We start from the raw sequence: 16884 nt of genomic DNA, 5'->3' as shown, positions 1-16884 counted from the left end.
ATTCAACTTTTCTCAAGCAAATCCATTCCAGTATGTCCTCAGACCCTCTTGTTCATGATATCGAAAATAATTCTTTCAAGTCTCATGATCCTTCTAAGTTCGAGTTCAAGAATAATCTATTATATTTTGAAGGACGCCTATATGTTCCAGAAGGAGAAGCACGTTTACGTGTTCTTCAAGCACGTTATGACTTTCCAGCAGCAGGGCACTTTGGATATAATAAGACTTTGGAACTCATATTAAGAGATTTTTGGTGGCCACAAATGTGGAAGTCAGTCAAAGACTTTATACAATCATGTGATATTTGTTCAAGATCAAAAATTCCTCGTCATCGACCTTACGGACTTCTTCAGCCATTACCTATACTAGAACAACAATGGTCTTCTGTTTCTATGGATTTCATCACAGATCTTCCAAGCTCAAGATCTTATGATTCTATATTTGTGATAGTAGATCGTTTCACTAAGATGGCACATTTTGTGCCATGTACAAAATCTATCACAGGTGAAGAAACAGCTAAGCTTTTCATTGATAATATCTATTGCTATCATGGATTACCTAAAGATAATATATCGGATAGGGGAACTCAATTTGTGTCAAGATTTTGGAGGACCCTTTTCAAGATTTTAAAAGTGGACATAAAGCTATGTTCGACTTTCCATCCTCAAACTGATGGACGAACAGAGCGCGTAAACCAAGTCTTGGAGCAATATTTAAGGTGTACTATCAACTACCAACAAGATGATTGGACAACCCTTCTGCCATTGGCAGAGTTTGCTTATAATAATACGGTACATTCTTCCACGCAACAAACACCTTTCTTTGCCAATTATGGCTATCATCCACGACTTGATACTTTTGATTTTTCAAAAGTTGATAATCCTGCAGCAGAAGATATGGCAAATCGGTTGTCAGAGTTACATGCAATAATGAAGACGCAATTGAAGGAAGCTCAAGAACGACAAAAGATAAACGCAGATCTATATCGTAAGGAGCATCCACAATTCAATGTGGGTGATAAGGTATGGCTACTTTGTCGCAATATCAAGACTACTCGACCTTGTGACAAGTTGGACTATCGTAGGCTTGGCCCTTTTTCTGTTTCTGAACAGATCAACCCAATTGCATATCGGTTACATCTACCGGAGTCAATGAAGATCCATCCTGTATTCCACGTGTCTCTTCTTGAACCATATAAGACAGTGGATATACAAGGAAGAAGACAAATGCCACCGCCTCCTATAGAAGTAGATAATAATGAAGAATTTGAAGTGGAAGAGATATTAGACTCAAGGCGGCGCCGAAATAAGCTGAAATATCTTGTTGATTGGCACGGATATGATATTAGTGAACGCACATGGGAGCCATCCAGGAATCTAGCAAATGCATCAGCTAAAGTCAAAGTTTTTCATCAACAAAATCCATCGAAACCAAGATGAAAATCTCTCTTATAAAAGAGACAAGATTGAGGCAAGATAACATTCAATTTCCTATCCTTGTTTGTAACTTCTTTGCATTTGTGACGCTAATTAGATGGAGAGTCAACAACCAACGGATTCAACTCAAGAACCTTCGTTTGCTGACCTGTCGGACGAGACATTACGATTGTCACAACCTTCAAGACGACGCAATCGAGATGAACATCTTCAAGAACGACATGTTCTTCCTCGAATAGATGGTGAGATACAACGCGTTTGGTATCACGATTTGGGAAGGGACTCCCGATGTTTGGTGATTTTGCTAGAGGTAGGAACAACTCCTGATGGTGTTCCAAATATTCTATTCGAAGGAAGTTACGAAGGCCTCAACAATGATCAAATAACTGGGTGGTCTTCCCGCCCTGGTATGGGACACTACCGATGGTTGAGAGGCCCTATCAATCATCTTCGAAGAGTACAGAGATCAGAGTATGTGGCGAATACAATTCGTCGCATCATAGATTTCCTCAACATATGATGACCGCTCCTCATGGAACTCGTCTCTAGAAGGGGGGATAATGTCACGGCCATAATCATGTAAGCTAATAATTACATATAGAAATAGGTAGAAGTAAGTAAAAGTAGATAAAAGTAAGTTAATTCTATAATATTTAATATAGAAGCTTCCTAGAAACTTCCTAGATGCTGCTTTGACTTCATAGGTGTCTTTAATTGACTTTTTGGATTAGAAACGTGGTCAAAAAGTTGGCCATGTGCCACACATGTTGTTAGCTTGAAGATCAAGCTAACTATGTGGCCCACACGTAGAAAAACTTGCCTTGTAAGTCAAGGCATGTGTCCTACAAAGTCAACACATATTGGAGGTCCTATAGAACGTCGCCACGTAGCCCCTACTTAGATAGTATATATAGAGATAAGAGTGAAGGCTTCTTCACTCTTGTCAACTCCTTTCTTGCTTCTAGTCCAGGTTCAAGAGTCTTTAGTTTCTTGTCTTGTGGCAATAGCCATTCCAGTTTCCTTTTAATATACCTACTTGTTTATATTTTGACTTATTATATCGAGATAGCCTTTTTGTGTATATTTTCCCTCATCGAGTCTTTGTCCTTGACACTACAATACCATCCAAAAATTATTCTTTGTATGCTATGCTCATGCTATGAATGTCAATGTAATTTTGCTTGCTAAAATTTTGTATAATTTGTGTGACATCATCTAAAGAAAGATTCAATTCAACCTCTACAAAAATAGCTACTGAGTTTTTGCTACTCTTTGTGTTTCCTAAGCACCAAGAGTGACCTAAATCAGCCATGTTCAATGACCGAGCTGAGGGTGAGGAGGATGCATGACATAAGAAGAGGCAATGAGATGGAGCATGGCAAGGGGCAAGGGATGTATGAAAGAGGAGGTGTGAGAGAAATGATGGATGAGATGATGTAGAAGGATTGACAATGGAGAGGGTATCATAAAGCCTTCAAAAGCTAAGAATGTTAGAATAAACATTGGATTATGGTATTAGAATGAGGAGAGTAAGATGAACATTATTGAAGGAGTTTTTTTTTTTTTAGTAGTGCTATGAGAATAGTGGATCATAGCTAGAAGAAGAGGGATTAAAAACATGGACAAAGGCTAAGAACATGAGAGCAAGGAAAATAGGGACAAAGGTGCCATGATTCTTCATTTAGAGTGGATTGATTTATTAAAAATTTGGATCACTTAGCATTTTCCCCTATATATATATATATATATATATATATATATACATACCTATATTTTTGGTATGTTATTTTTTATTATTTCAATTAATATTCATCATTTTTTTTATTAAAGCACATTCAATTTTTTTTCTACACATATATGCATATAAATAAATATATCAGATATTTGTCTCAACTAAGTACATATCAAAATTTTGTATTTTTTAATTAATAATAATTACTATTACAAAGATTTCTTGTAGTTTGGTTGCTCTTATTTTATGTGTTTTTACAAAGCATGTTACAATAACTATTGCAAGAGCACTCGAATTAATCTTATTATGATTAAAGTAACCAATTAATAGATGGATGAATATAAATTGTATTTTCTATGTTGTAGTAGAAAAAGAATAAACTAACTATATACTTCTTATAAAGACATATGCTTGCATTATAAATAAGTTTCATTAGTAGTAATAATAATAAGACTAAAATAAATAAAAACTATGAATTTGTTTTATATGAGCTTTGTACCACTTTAGTCCTTTAAAGAAAATAAACAGTAACTTACAATCAGTAAATATTTTGCAACAAATGCATACCACTTGGACATTGAACATCTTTGTTCTATCACTCAAATAAATTCGACATTTGTCATATAACTTTAAAAATTAATTTCTATTGTGATTTTTATTTCTAATGAATTATAGACTTGATTAGTTTCAATTATTATGTTAATTTTCATAAAATTTACACATCCAATGCACTTGAATATTTGATCCATTATTATACAAGGAACAATTCAATAACTCAAATAAGATTAGTTAATAAATTAATTCAAGCAATTTCTACAACTTAAAAAAAAACTTACAATAAAGTATTAAAACTTTAATCAAAAATTTCAGAAAGAAAAAAAATATCATTCCATATATTTATGCATTGCAATAATATAATAAGATTATTATTATTATTATTATTATTATTATTATTTATGTATTTTGAAGTTTTCTCTTTAAATTTGTGTAATATGGAGTTTTAGGTGTATTTTTCTTAGTATAGGTTATTTAGAAAAATAAAAATCTAAATATAATATTTAAACATTAAAACAAAGATGGTAAATATAGAATCATATTTATTATGAATGTTTAAATTCCTTGATAAAAAAGTTATCTTAAAACATGATTAGAATCTACAAAGAAAATAAAAGATGTTGAAGTTTAATATTATTAAAATAAACTGGTAAATAGAAATATCATTTCTACTAAATTAGCATAATAAAATAGACATAATAAAAGCTAGGACCAAACCTTGATTAGTTAGGGTTAGGAAAAATAGTCAAGAAAAGCAAGAGAGGATAAGAAATAGGAAAAAATGGAAAATTTGGGATGAAAAATAAAATTGTATGTTTGAATTTAAGTCAAATGGTATAATCTAGAAAAGCATTCAAGCTCTTATTTTTCTTTTTTCTTTCTTCAAGTCTTTCTTATTTTTTTTTATCAATTTTATCTATTAATAGAATTTAAACCAAAAAAATCTAATAAAGAATTAATATAGTTAAAAATATAGAATATATAAAATAAAATATTTGAGAGCCCTTGACAATATTTGAGTTGATACTAAGAACGTTAAAAGTCTACATAGTTATTTTTATTTTTATTTTTAATTTTATTTGTTGTTTATTTCTAGAAGAAGCTACAAGTAATTGTGAAAGCATGGTTTTTAAATACTTTAGATATTTATAGAATAAATATTCTAAAATAAATTTTACACAAAATATTAAATTTGAATTATTGCAAGTTACTAAATATTCTAAAACTTGGTATTTAACTTCTAATGCTATTTTATAGATCATGTATTTAGTTTTCATCAACATTCAATACAAAACAATTTGTAGAACCCCTAAGTCGTAATCTTTCATGATTTTCATTTAACTATTTTATTAAAATTTTATAATAGAATTTTATAGAATATACTTTCGTATTTACTACAAAAATCAACGAGTATACTTTAGAACACATAAGAGGATTTTGAAAATAAAATATTTATTAAAAATTTGCATTAAATTTATCCTTGTAGATCTATTTTTAATTTTAATTTTTTCCTTTTTAAGAACTACTCTTAGGCATAATATTAATAAGGAAAGTAATACATGTACTTGGTCAATTTTAGTTTAAAACATGAAGTAAATTGCTGATATTACAAGAGAGATAATTTTTTTTGGTTGACAATGACTTACTACCAATTGGAAGATATATAAGGTCCATTGTAGTGCTAGATTATATGAAAATTGTGTTGGTTTTATAACATAAGTCTGCCATCAAAACTTATACTTACTCAATTTTTCTTTCTTTTTATAATATTTTCTATTAGATACTTGATTAGAACAATAATTGTGTCTATGCACCTATAAATAAGTGCCTTAAGTTTGATGGCAATGGTATAGAGGTTGAACAATGTTACTCTTATAGACTTTATTAACATCATATTCAAAAATTTGTACAATAGGATAAAAACAATAATTATTATATTCTCAACTTTTATATTGCTCTTCTTGATGTACTTTATTTCTAGGGTACAATTTTTTTACTAATTAGTTGTAATTTATATTATAAATCTCTCTCAACAACCATTCAATTCACTTAAACCTCCAAACTTGCTACAAATGTCTATTATTTTAAGCACCAAATTTGTTTGATGTTATTGCTTTCATATTAACATGAACTAGATTTTAAGAATATATTTTTATTATATATATGTATGTATGTATATATATGTATAGAGAGAGAGAGAGAGAGAGAGAGAGAATTTCAAACATTTTGTCAAAGCCTATTATAACATACCTTCTACCTTCATTAAACTACTTTGTCTTTGTTAATGCATATGCAATTTGGCATCAAGTTCATACTCCTTGTCAATTCAAGTAATAAATAAGACGAGTAACACTCATCTTTCACTTATGTATATATATATATATATATATACATATTACTCTTTTTATTTCTATATATAACTCTTAAAATACTTGTCTATATCACTACCATATAAAACATTTAAATTACTTGTCCATAGTAAAAATTACTTTATATAAAATTTGAAGTTTTGTGGAATTTTAAATAATTAAGATTAAAATTTACTGACTTATTAATATCATTCTTCTTATCATCTAAAACACCATTTGTCTGTCAGATAATTTATTTTTATTTTTATTATACATTTTTATTTTGTAAGAATGTATTCAATTTTGATATTTTATCTTCTAAAGAAATAACAAAAAAAAAAAAAAAAGAAAACCTTCAATCAATGTTCCATATGGGCAGTAGAATTAGGCCTGGAAATCAGTTACTGGTCACACCTAATTGCTCAGTTGTAGAATTATTCATAAAATATAAGAAAATCCATCATTTTTATAGAAATCAGTATTTATTCTTGAGTACCTAGATAAATCAGCAGTAAATATCTAACTTTAATAGAAATCGGATAATTTGGTGTTTGAATTGAGGGACTTCACACCTTTATTGAACTCACTGTCTGTATGTATTTATGTATGTATACACTCATATTTAGGGCCATATATATATAGATATATTCTTTATTAATAATTTTTTTTTGCCACAAATTCCTTCGTTTGGTTTTGACAATCTAGTTACCAAATTCTTTTTTGAATACTGCCTTATCTTTTACCTCAACATGATGAAGTCCTTGCACTGAACGGAGATCATTTTCACAAATCATTACACTCTTTTCAACTTTAATGTAAGACTTTGTCACCGTATTATTTGGTAACAACTAACAATACGTTTTGAATGTTGTAGTTTGTAAAACGTAGACTCCAAAAGAAAAAAAATCGCATCATCATTTGTTTACTGCATAGAAACACCATTGAAAGTTTTACTGAAACCCGAAGTTGTTAAGATAATCTTCATGTATTCACCAATTGAATTCACAGTAAGGACAAGACAACTAAGCGCGCAAAGACCCACAAGCAAACTTGTAACTTTTCTTCCTCGACACTTCATTCACATTCACAATCACTAATTTCTTCAGAAAAAATACAAGTTTGACTCAAGGACCTTCACCACATACGACAGAATGGCAAATCCCACACTCTCAACGCACACACACACACACACAGAGTCACCGAGCACGGGCTCTCAAACATGACCACACTGTCTGCATAAATTGTGTGCAGCTTGTTTCATGAACTAGATGCCAAGAGCAAGGTCTTGCAGGAAGATGTGGCCTCCTCCTCAGATTCCACAGTGTCCTCGGCGTCGACGGCGTCCATGCTGCCATTCATCATCGCGGAAAATTGCCAGAATTATTTGCTCGACGACAGCATCGTAACGCCAACCCCTGTAGGGATGGTTTGCTATGATCTGTTCGTCCAATGCTCATCGTACGAATAATCTTTGGCTTTGGACTGGAGCGTCAGAAGTTCCAAGCTGGGAGTGGAAGTTGGTTCACGCGACCAATTTTGTCAGTTGTGCTGGGACCACTCACGGGGCTTTTATGGGGCCGCTTTTTCTCCTCCTCCTCTTATTGTGAAGCTGAAGTGATGGCTACAATCCCATACAGGTGAAGGGAGATTGCGTGCAATGTGGTGAATTCACAAGAATGTGTCATAGTCACTTGGCTCACAGCAAAGTGTTTGGGGGTTGTTGGAGCGATTACAGGCTCTCGGTGTTAGGATTCCGGTTGTGGGTCATCGTTGTTGATGGTGCGGTGTTTGCTTGCTTACGGTGCACGTTTTGTCAACTTAGAGTGGTGAATTCGACGCAGAGGGAGGTTAATTGTTACAGTTGTTGAGATTGAAAGTGTCGGTCGATGAGCGTGCAGCTTCTGCCTCGTCGCTGTGCAGTCATGTCTGGATTGTCACGTCTACTGCGATTGGAAGTATGAAACCATGGGAGGGGAATTAACTGTGAGGTGGACACATTAAGTAGTTTCAGCGACTGTCCCAATTCGCTGCAGGCAATTTGCCTCAACGGACCTGTACCCGTTGTTACAATTCGCCAAACGCCCATTGGATTTTCTCCTTCGTTTTTACTTTTTTAGTTTGATTTTGTAGTGTATTCGAAGAGGAAGGATTGCCGGTATCTAGAACTCCTCATTCCACAGATTTTACCAAGGAAGTGAGCCAATTGTGTTAGATGAGAATGTGTGGACTAGGCTTCGGGTTAAAACTCTAGAGGGAGTGGCTGCGTTTTTCCCTAAACCACAGTTGGCGCAATTCCGATGATCAGAATTCACAACCCTCCTCAGCGAGATCAGAGATACCTATCCTCTACGCAATGGACGCTTTTTCCTTGACACTCTCGGCTTCTCCCCCACCACCTGCAAAAGTCCGTCCTGTCAACCGTCATTATTTCATTCCTGGCTTACGACAAGGCCTCCTCAGCGCGCTTCTTCCGAGGTCTAAGAGCCTAGCGATTCTTGCAGCAGCAGGCAAATTCTTGTACCTGCAATACTCTCTCTCTTCTCAGCTCAACAGAATTAATACAATTCTTGTGTAATTTGAGGCTTTTCAACAGAGCACACGGAATCAATTCTTCGTCGATGAGATGAACGAAATGACTGTTTCTCTTCCGCTGGAGGACCACAGTTTGTAACGAAGGCCAGTTGCTATGCATGAATGTGGACATTGTATAGACTTTCGTCGACTTGGCAGATGGAGACTTTGGGCATCGACATGTGTGTCATTTGCTTGCAGATCTTACCCACCCTGTTGTCCCAATTTCCCTCGTGTGGGGCTGCGTCTGGTGATCGTGCGGAGGATTCTACCATAATCGCTCATTTAGGGGTGCCAGGTATTGTAGCTGCATCACCTTTGAATTGATCACCGCACTCATTGCTTACTTGTGGGTTGGGCAACCATATTGCAGCTTCACTCACAAATTCGGATTCTCGGAGGTGACCAAACTAGGGGAATCAGACGCAAGGGAAAAGAGCTTCGCTGTGTTTTGGGACGCTAAAGTTTGATTTGGGGCAGTTCGTGATTGAGATTGTCTGCGGTAAGTGGGTTCATTTACGGGTATGAATTGATTGTTAGCTGTAGATGCAGAAATGGGATTGATTATCTTATTCTTCGTTGTTTGTTTCTATGTGAAGGATCTGTAGGTGGGTTATGCGGTTTGATAGTGTCTCTTGCATCGTCACCCACTCTGTTTCGATGTAGCTTCTCCCTCACGCTAGCTGTAGTAAGGTCGGAGTTGATATGCCGATTAAAGATAAACTTTTCCTGCTTCTGCTTCTGCTTCTTCTTCCTTTTTGGGGAACAAGGCAGTTGGCATTCTCGAAATTTTCCCTGTCTTGTCTCATAAGCGTGTAATTGTCATTTTTGAGACTCGGGCAGTGAGGGCGTAAGATGGATTCTTCTGTAAGCGAGATAAACGTGAGTAGACCAGATTGTTCATTTAAATTGAGCAATGATCGCCAGATCATACGCACTGAAGAGAGCTGCACATGTCGATTAGCAAGAATTATTTCTTCGTTAATTTCCAAGTTGAACAATTTAGTGCGCATTTTCCCAACTGATCCTTGCATTAACCCTGGCTGAACAGTTTTCGAATACATCTATTTTTGATATACGAGTGGTCAAAACTGTATGCGAATTCTCACTTCGACATTGGGAGTATAAGCTTTATGAAGAAGAAGGGGATTGGAAGATGAAGAAGGTCGAACCACAATTACGATTATCACGCTCTAGGTCTAGCACTGCACCCAGCAGCTCCAGCCGAAGCAATGTGGATGACGATGAATCTCTCAGTATGCGCAGCTTAGATAACACTCTTCCTCACCCTACATCTAGGTAATTTCGAACTCTGTGTAAAATCCTTCAATGCTGGAAAGGGCATCTTTCATGAAGATCTTGTGGCTCTTTGTACACAACCTGAATCGTTCTTCTTCGTGATGTATTAATGTGGAGGTCATGGTTAGGTTCTGGCGTTCATTTAGGGCGGGTCAATCATTCATCAGGATCATGATTGTATTGACATACAATATCAAGTGTTTTTTTTGTCAGTATCTTGTAAGGAAGACCTTGATAGAATTGTTCCACTTATCTGGTTCTGAGCAGAAGAACTGCTGCTCCGTCGAAGGTGCTAACCAGAAGAAACAGTCTTGATCAGCAAGCTTCACCGAATGTACTAAACAGAAGAGCAAGTGTAGGCCAGCAATCTTCACCGAATGTACCAAATAGAAGAGTAAGTCTGGGTCAGCAAACTTCGCCGAATTTACCGAACAGAAGAGCAAGTCTAGACCAGCAGGGTTCGGGCAAATCTTCAACTCAGAAGAATCCCAGTCGGCGTGTCTCTGTGTGTAAGCAGTCCACTGCGAGTTCACTTGGGAAACAAATTACTACGAAGGAAGCGGATGTCGTGAAAAGTAGATTTCGACATGTTTCCAGTAAGATTCGTGTTGATGAAAAGGTGAAGAAAAGTGCGACACGAGACACAGAAGTGCAAGCAATTGCTCAGGATTTGCCTTTGGATTCTCTTTGCCTGTGCCTTGAAAAACTACAGTCTGTGTACCACGTTGTCTCTTGTGCTCAAGTCTGTCGGCATTGGAGAGCAGCGGCGTTTTCTGATGTGGTAAGCTCAGGGTAGCCTTTTGAATGTAATTGTTAATAGGGCCAACGTTGGTATAGGCCTCATATTTTCAGCAAATTATTATCTGGCTGTTCACCTTGTTGCAGTTCTCAAAATAAAAAATTACGCGAGGGTGTTGTGGTGGGAAATGCCTCATGATGTTATTGGAGGTTTTCGTTTGCGTATGGGATTTCGATGCTGTAATTCTTCATCTTGTATAGCATGCAAATGGTTCATCTTCTCGAATCTCGACGTGAAGACTATGAAAACTAATCACACCCAATAATTTTTTATGTAGATCTGGAGAGCTTTCTACCTAAGGTGGTGGCATCAAGAGGAAGATAATGGAGCTTCAAGTGGTTCATCTCAGACAACTAGGATGCCCTCAGGATTTGATACTTGGAGAGATGCTTTCAAAGATAAATATACTGAAGGGGTTAGCCTGTTTCTTGCTAGTTTCCAATATTTGATTTCTGTACAACTTAGAAATATAGCTAGCAGCAGACCCAGATTTGCAGGATTTGTTATTCAGATAAACTGATAACGTACCAATGTGCGTACAGAAGCGGAAGATTCGATCCGAAGTAATTACTCATAGCGTGAATGCAGGCTGGCTTCATGTCCGTAGAATGCCTGACAGGCGAGGGAAACAAGGTTAGTCACTTTCTGGTTTTCAATGATCTTTAAACACTTGGTTGAGTCGTTTTGCAATTTCAAGAATATCACTAAGTGATGGAGATGGATTTTGTTCTGTTACATAGCATAACATCAACAATGAAACTTCACAGGGATGCCCCTTCATGTGCATTTCCAATGATACATCTAGGCTGTCTCGAACGAGTCAATTTGGTTGACTAATCCACCACTCAAATGTTTTCCACCGTGTATGATCGTGCTGGTTTATTCACCTTGATTACGTAAGTTTTCAGTACGGTTTCTGTCTTTGCAGTTAGGGATTGTATGCCTGGGGCTGCGATGCGAAAAATCGTGGATCAGTTGGGACTTACATTTCATGTACAAATTAATCGAGACCCAGTTATTCGACTGAAAGGCACGTGAAAGGAATCTTTCTTTCTTTACTTTGAAGACCCTTTAGAACTTTTCTATTCGGGTGTTGCTGCTGTGTATATTAGCTCTGATTAACACCTTGTAACGGCTTTTTCTCTGTGATGGCGGACAGGTAAGGGTTCTGTGGTTTACTTTCCTGGATCTTGTCTCTTGCGATATTCCACAAAAACCACAAAGACTGGCCTCAGCCTTAAGTCCGTAAATTCCTTCAAAGTAAGTAATATTCCTGCATTAAATTCTTTAAAATTTGTACTATTTGTGAAACCCAGTGGTGACCTACTGTATATACAGAACATTGCCAGTCTATAGGAATCTAGAGTGTTTTAAAATGGAAGGGGAGAAGTTTATAAATAACGTCTATGTTGGTTGATTGGCGCAGGTAACAGCAACAAGCGATAGGCTCCTACGGCACTCATGTACAATTGCAAATTTTGTATCCTTAAAGTCTTTGTATATTGGTCTACTTGCCGTCAACTTAAATTTCTGATGAGTAGGTGTAGATCACTGTGAATGTCGTACTTTCATGATTCCCAAGGTCAGCAGTTGGCTCCTCAACGAAATCCTCACTACAACACTTCTTGGATATCTTTCGTAGTTATTCTCTTCGCTTTTCTGTCTTCTGTAGGTTTTGGAAATCAGCCACTATTTTGGGGCTTTTTTCTGATACACAGTCAAGTCTCAAAATTCACAGATATCTTCAATCTTAACTCTGTTCGTGTATTTTTTGCTAGCATTAGTTTCATGCTTTGATACAGAATCAAGTTTTACCTTTACCAAACATGCAGAGTGGCGGACAGTTTGAGATGCTGTCGAGGGAAGGGCATAATTCTGGACCTCTGCGGTTGTTGCAGCATGCTCCAAAACATAGCACGTCCTTAATTATAGGTACATTGTTTGAAGGCATGCACGGAATTGATGGGTTTAGCATTGAAGAACATGGTGAGGAACAGGTACTACTTCTTATGGTTAGCTTGCATCTGAGCGATCTCATATGGACCATGATGGAGCTTGGAGATGGTGCCACACCTCAGATTTCGCGTCGTATATTTCACGATCGCTTGGATCCTGCTTACGGTATGATGCCACTTAGTATATTTGTAATTCCCTTTAATTCTAAAAGTCTTATACTAATGCAGATTGGATCGGTTGCATTAATCCAGATACAACACGGGCTATTATGTATGGTAAAAGCTTTTAAGAGGCCTCTCCTGAAACTCGCCCTAAAATGTGCATTAGATTGGTTTGAACGTGCAGTTTTAGTAATGTGGGTTTAATGGCTTGGCCGTTTATCTCATATAGCCTATTGATTTAAACCACTGGGTAGAGAAAAGTTACTGGTTTCGACTGTACTCTTCCGCAGCAAATACCTGAAGGATGGTGTTACAATGACAGGTTTACATAACTTGCATGCAAGTATCGAGCTTCATACTTTTGGCAAACTCCTATGGAAGCAAGAATTTCGCCAGGTATGATGTAGGGCGTCAAGTGAGTAGCTAAGGACTTGGTGATAATATTTTTTTCTTCGTCTGTTGTCCTTTCAGAACATCAGAGGCATGCAAAGAAATTTATTATATTTAAAGGAATTGGCGCACTCAGATGAACCGATGATCATAAAAACGAAACCTCGGTTACCTTATTTTCTCATACAATTGATCTGCATTAAATTGAAAATGACTTAGCTGTTTAGCTGTTTCAGAATACTGGTTGAGTTGTCTGGAATTTACTGCTATTAATCACTGGAATGTTATCATGGTCCTTTGTTGCAGGTGTACCGGAGCCCACGAGAATCGATACCTGGCCAAACAGCCGTGTTTTTGCTAATCTCATCTGTATGTGTCCTTCACAAACCATCTACATGTTGTCTGACCTCATTTCTGAGAATTGGTTTTAGCGGAGCACGATATATTGCTAAGTCGTAGATAGTACCATCTGGAAGAGCTTTAGCGTGTCATCATACTTGGAAGTAATGATTTTGAAAGACGATTTGGATTATACTACAAATTATCAGGATTTTGTAAACGACGACACAGATATGTAAAGTGAAGTTTCGTATAACTTAGCAATGTGCAAGCTGTGAAGGAATTGTTTTCGTGGGAACTATACTGTCAGTTTTGCCTGCAGACATTAACTTGCCTGGTATTGGTGTATGACTTACTACGAAACTATACAGCATGAGGTGTTCCCAGGGATCCTGACATCGCCGTGGCGAACGGAAGTATTCTCTGGTGAGCTTCGCGGTGTCTTTATGTTGGATTTCACACTCTGGGACCCCGGACTGGAGATAGCGTGGCACTGTACGCGTGCTGTGAGAACTTATCCAGCTGAGTTGGCCACTGTTGAGGTATGCTCTCTAAAATCCCAATGTTCACTTCCATTTTTCTTCTCTCAAAGTGGTGACACTCCATCTCCAGGGAGATTAAACTTGAAACTTCTGTTGTCTGATCAGTCGTGGTTGGTGGCGATGTGCAGTATGGTCCACCTGGGATGGACGGTGAGAGGATGCACACAGGCGTCCAGGATGAGCAGCAAGGAGTGAGCGTGTCTATGAACTTATGCGTTCCATTTGCTGATGGATGGGGTGCAAAGCAGGATCAGGAGAACTCAGTAGTCATCACAGACCTACGGTTTGCATTGACACCCAAATTCATGATATCTTGGTACGGAGGATCGAACCTCTAGCTCTCACACTTTAAGGATTTTTCTTTGGCTACAATTGGCAAGCATACTCTTTGAGGCTTTGTAAGGATGCGACTATCCTCCTTACTTGTCTGACAGAGGAATGACTACAAGAAAATACCTATACCATTCAATCGGCGCATTCAATTAGTTGATCTTTGGGATTTTTTACAGGTTGATGTCTTATTAATTTAGTGTAAGAAACTGTCCCTAGATGTTACGTAAACCATTGTTCCATATGTTATTGATGACATGGGTTTTACTCGTAAGTGAAAGTTAATTGTAGATAGCTACAACGTGTATTTTCACGACATGTAACTCTGTCAAGCAAAATTGAAAATTTGCGAACGTTGTCGCTGCAAATTGTTAGCTGTTCTAAGAGGTTTCCAAGCCAGGCCAATTATCCAGCACCAATTATCTAGCAACAAATAACTCCATGGTGCGGACACTTAAAATTGTAGCTAAACTGCTGCTATTGACGTTTACCGACAGATGAGAACTCTGGTTATGATCAATTTTAAGTTATCAAGTTAGAAAGAGGAATGAGGAACGGCTACGTGGGTTGTCATTCTGTGGTGTGGGTTGAGACATATATATATATATATATATATATATATATATCAATCAGGGTGGACATGAAAGAGTACTTTTTTCTTGCAATCTACAAGCTCATCCACCTTTTCAGAATTGTTGCGAAGTATGTGTCCGCCCTCTGCCTTTGCATTGAATCTGGAACGTACTAATAATGGTATGTATTTCTTCCTGCAACAATCTTAACACTTATCAAAATATTGGGTTTTTCGCCCAATCTGTGATTATGTGTGTGTATATATATATATATGAATATAAAATTTCAACCTTTTTTCGCGCTAAATGCTCTGACCAATGAAGTGGAACACATAATAACTACCGATATTCTTTAGGTGCTTCATCACTGGGTTGTAGCCTACCTGTTGAGGTCGAAGACAAATAGAAATAGTGCATTCACCGAGCGATATGATTCCAGGTGCAGTTGCGCAATCTTTGAGCAGAGGCTGTTACACTATTCTATCTCTGTACAATCATCAGATAGTGTAGCGCCAACATGCGCGTGAGGAGAGCTGCACAATCGAACTGATGATAATATTTGCGCTCCGAGCCGGAGAGATTCAAAGGGTAGCACTGATTCTTATGACTGTCACGCAGTGTGCTCCACTTGTCTATGTGTGTTTGTATATATCTATATTTGCATCCAATTTCTCAATGTCTCACGAAGTTGCCTTTTTCATTGTACAGCGAAGTTGAAGTCCCTGCTGCCTTCACAATACCATGCACCCACTGAATACGTAAAGTGTTGTTGTGGTCTGGCTGAATGGGTGGGGAGTTCCTTTCCTGGTTGGAGGTGACGATGTTGACAAGAAGTCTGACCCAATATTTTCCATTAAAGCAGCCCAGATGAGATCTTCACATCTGCGGTGATCTAAGCTCATTCTTCAAACCTGTGTTGATACATTCTGATTCGGAATATGTATGCGACACTACAGAGCTTTTAATAAGAATTTTCATCACAATGGAGTCCTCTACCGTTAAAACTCTACAACATTATCTACTACAATGGTTGGATTAGGCTCGTAGAAGTTTTAATGAATACGAAACTGCAGTTCCACTTCAAGTCTGCAGAACTAGAGAACTTAAAGCTGCTACAATGGTTGGATTAGGCTCGTAGAAGTTTTAATGAATACGAAACTGCAGTTCCACTTCAAGTCTGCAGAACTAGAGAACTTAAAGCTGCTACAATGGTTGGATTAGGCTCGTAGAAGTTTTAATGAATACGAAACTGCAGTTCCACTTCAAGTCTGCAGAACTAGAGAACTTAAAGCTGCTACAATGGTTGGATTAGGCTCGTAGAAGTTTTAATGAATGGGCAGGTGCGAGGCATGGAACCTCAAAACTGCCTGGTAATGGGATACAGAATCATGGGCTAGCAGTCTGTTGCGATAATAATTCTTGACTTTGCCAATGTGTTGTCTTAACACCGTCATTCAGACTCATCAGCATATGTCATTGATCACAACTTCAACAATTGCTTTTGCTTTGAAGTTTGTTCTTGTAAGAGAAAGAACACTACGAATGATAAAATAAAGCATGATGTATATTAATAAAATAACTTGATTACATTAAAATGATGAGAGCCTTTTATATTGTCTACTGGAGCGTAGTAATAACTTCTTCATAACTACTTTGTAACTACCTAAAGGTAATTCTATATTTACTAACATGTGTATATTAATAAATTTAACACCCCTCCATAATCATCATAGACTAGTTTATATTTGAATTGTTGATGTTGATTAAATCTTTTATGAAGTTGTTGTGCTTGGGCTTTGGCAATGACTTCATCATTATATCCATCTTCATATCATTTTTAGGTATAAATTCTAA

At 36.8% G+C, this 16884-nt stretch overlaps 1 protein-coding gene and 1 long non-coding RNA gene across 7 annotated transcripts; both read left to right on the top strand.

Moving 5' to 3' along the window:
• Positions 1 to 7744: 7744 nt before the first annotated feature.
• On the top strand, positions 7745 to 14842 carry LOC112283793 (uncharacterized). Of its 6 annotated transcripts, XM_073534864.2 has the most exons (15): positions 8437 to 8578; positions 8844 to 8940; positions 9057 to 9144; positions 9694 to 9941; positions 10209 to 10722; positions 11018 to 11155; positions 11283 to 11373; positions 11669 to 11770; positions 11900 to 12000; positions 12167 to 12220; positions 12573 to 12861; positions 13180 to 13253; positions 13554 to 13616; positions 13958 to 14128; positions 14257 to 14842. In XM_073534864.2, exons 4-15 carry the CDS (start codon positions 9799 to 9801, stop codon positions 14464 to 14466), a joined length of 1950 nt encoding a protein of 649 aa, XP_073390965.1. In that variant the 5' UTR covers positions 8437 to 8578; positions 8844 to 8940; positions 9057 to 9144; positions 9694 to 9798; the 3' UTR covers positions 14467 to 14842. The 6 variants fall into 6 exon arrangements, with proteins under 6 accessions (XP_090107197.1, XP_090107195.1, XP_090107196.1 ...); XM_090251071.1 differs by having other exon boundaries at positions 7745 to 8940; positions 9044 to 9144; XM_090251069.1 differs by having other exon boundaries at positions 7784 to 8578; positions 8844 to 9144.
• A 250-nt stretch (positions 14843 to 15092) lies between these two features.
• On the top strand, positions 15093 to 15876 carry LOC149989124 (uncharacterized). The gene is made up of 3 exons (XR_016503250.1): positions 15093 to 15211; positions 15387 to 15469; positions 15739 to 15876. It is a non-coding gene; the product is annotated as an uncharacterized LOC149989124 (long non-coding RNA).
• The last annotated feature ends 1008 nt before the right edge of the window (positions 15877 to 16884 follow it).

This window comes from Physcomitrium patens, chromosome 6, assembly GCF_059467195.1.
Source record: "Physcomitrium patens ecotype Gransden chromosome 6, ASM5946719v1, whole genome shotgun sequence".
Lineage (NCBI taxonomy): Eukaryota > Viridiplantae > Streptophyta > Bryopsida > Funariales > Funariaceae > Physcomitrium > Physcomitrium patens.
The sequence above is the reverse complement of the archived record's forward strand: the minus strand, read 5'-3'. Positions and strand labels throughout refer to the sequence as shown.

Excerpts from the sequence above, each read along its gene's own strand:
- LOC112283793 (XM_090251071.1), top strand. The coding sequence starts at position 9,799 with ATGAAGAAGGTCGAACCACAATTACGATTATCACGCTCTAGGTCTAGC. Across the intron at positions 12,001-12,166 it reads AGTCCGTAAATTCCTTCAAA|GTAACAGCAACAAGCGATAG; the intron begins GTAAGTAATATT and ends TGATTGGCGCAG. Across the intron at positions 12,221-12,572 it reads CATGTACAATTGCAAATTTT|AGTGGCGGACAGTTTGAGAT; the intron begins GTATCCTTAAAG and ends CCAAACATGCAG.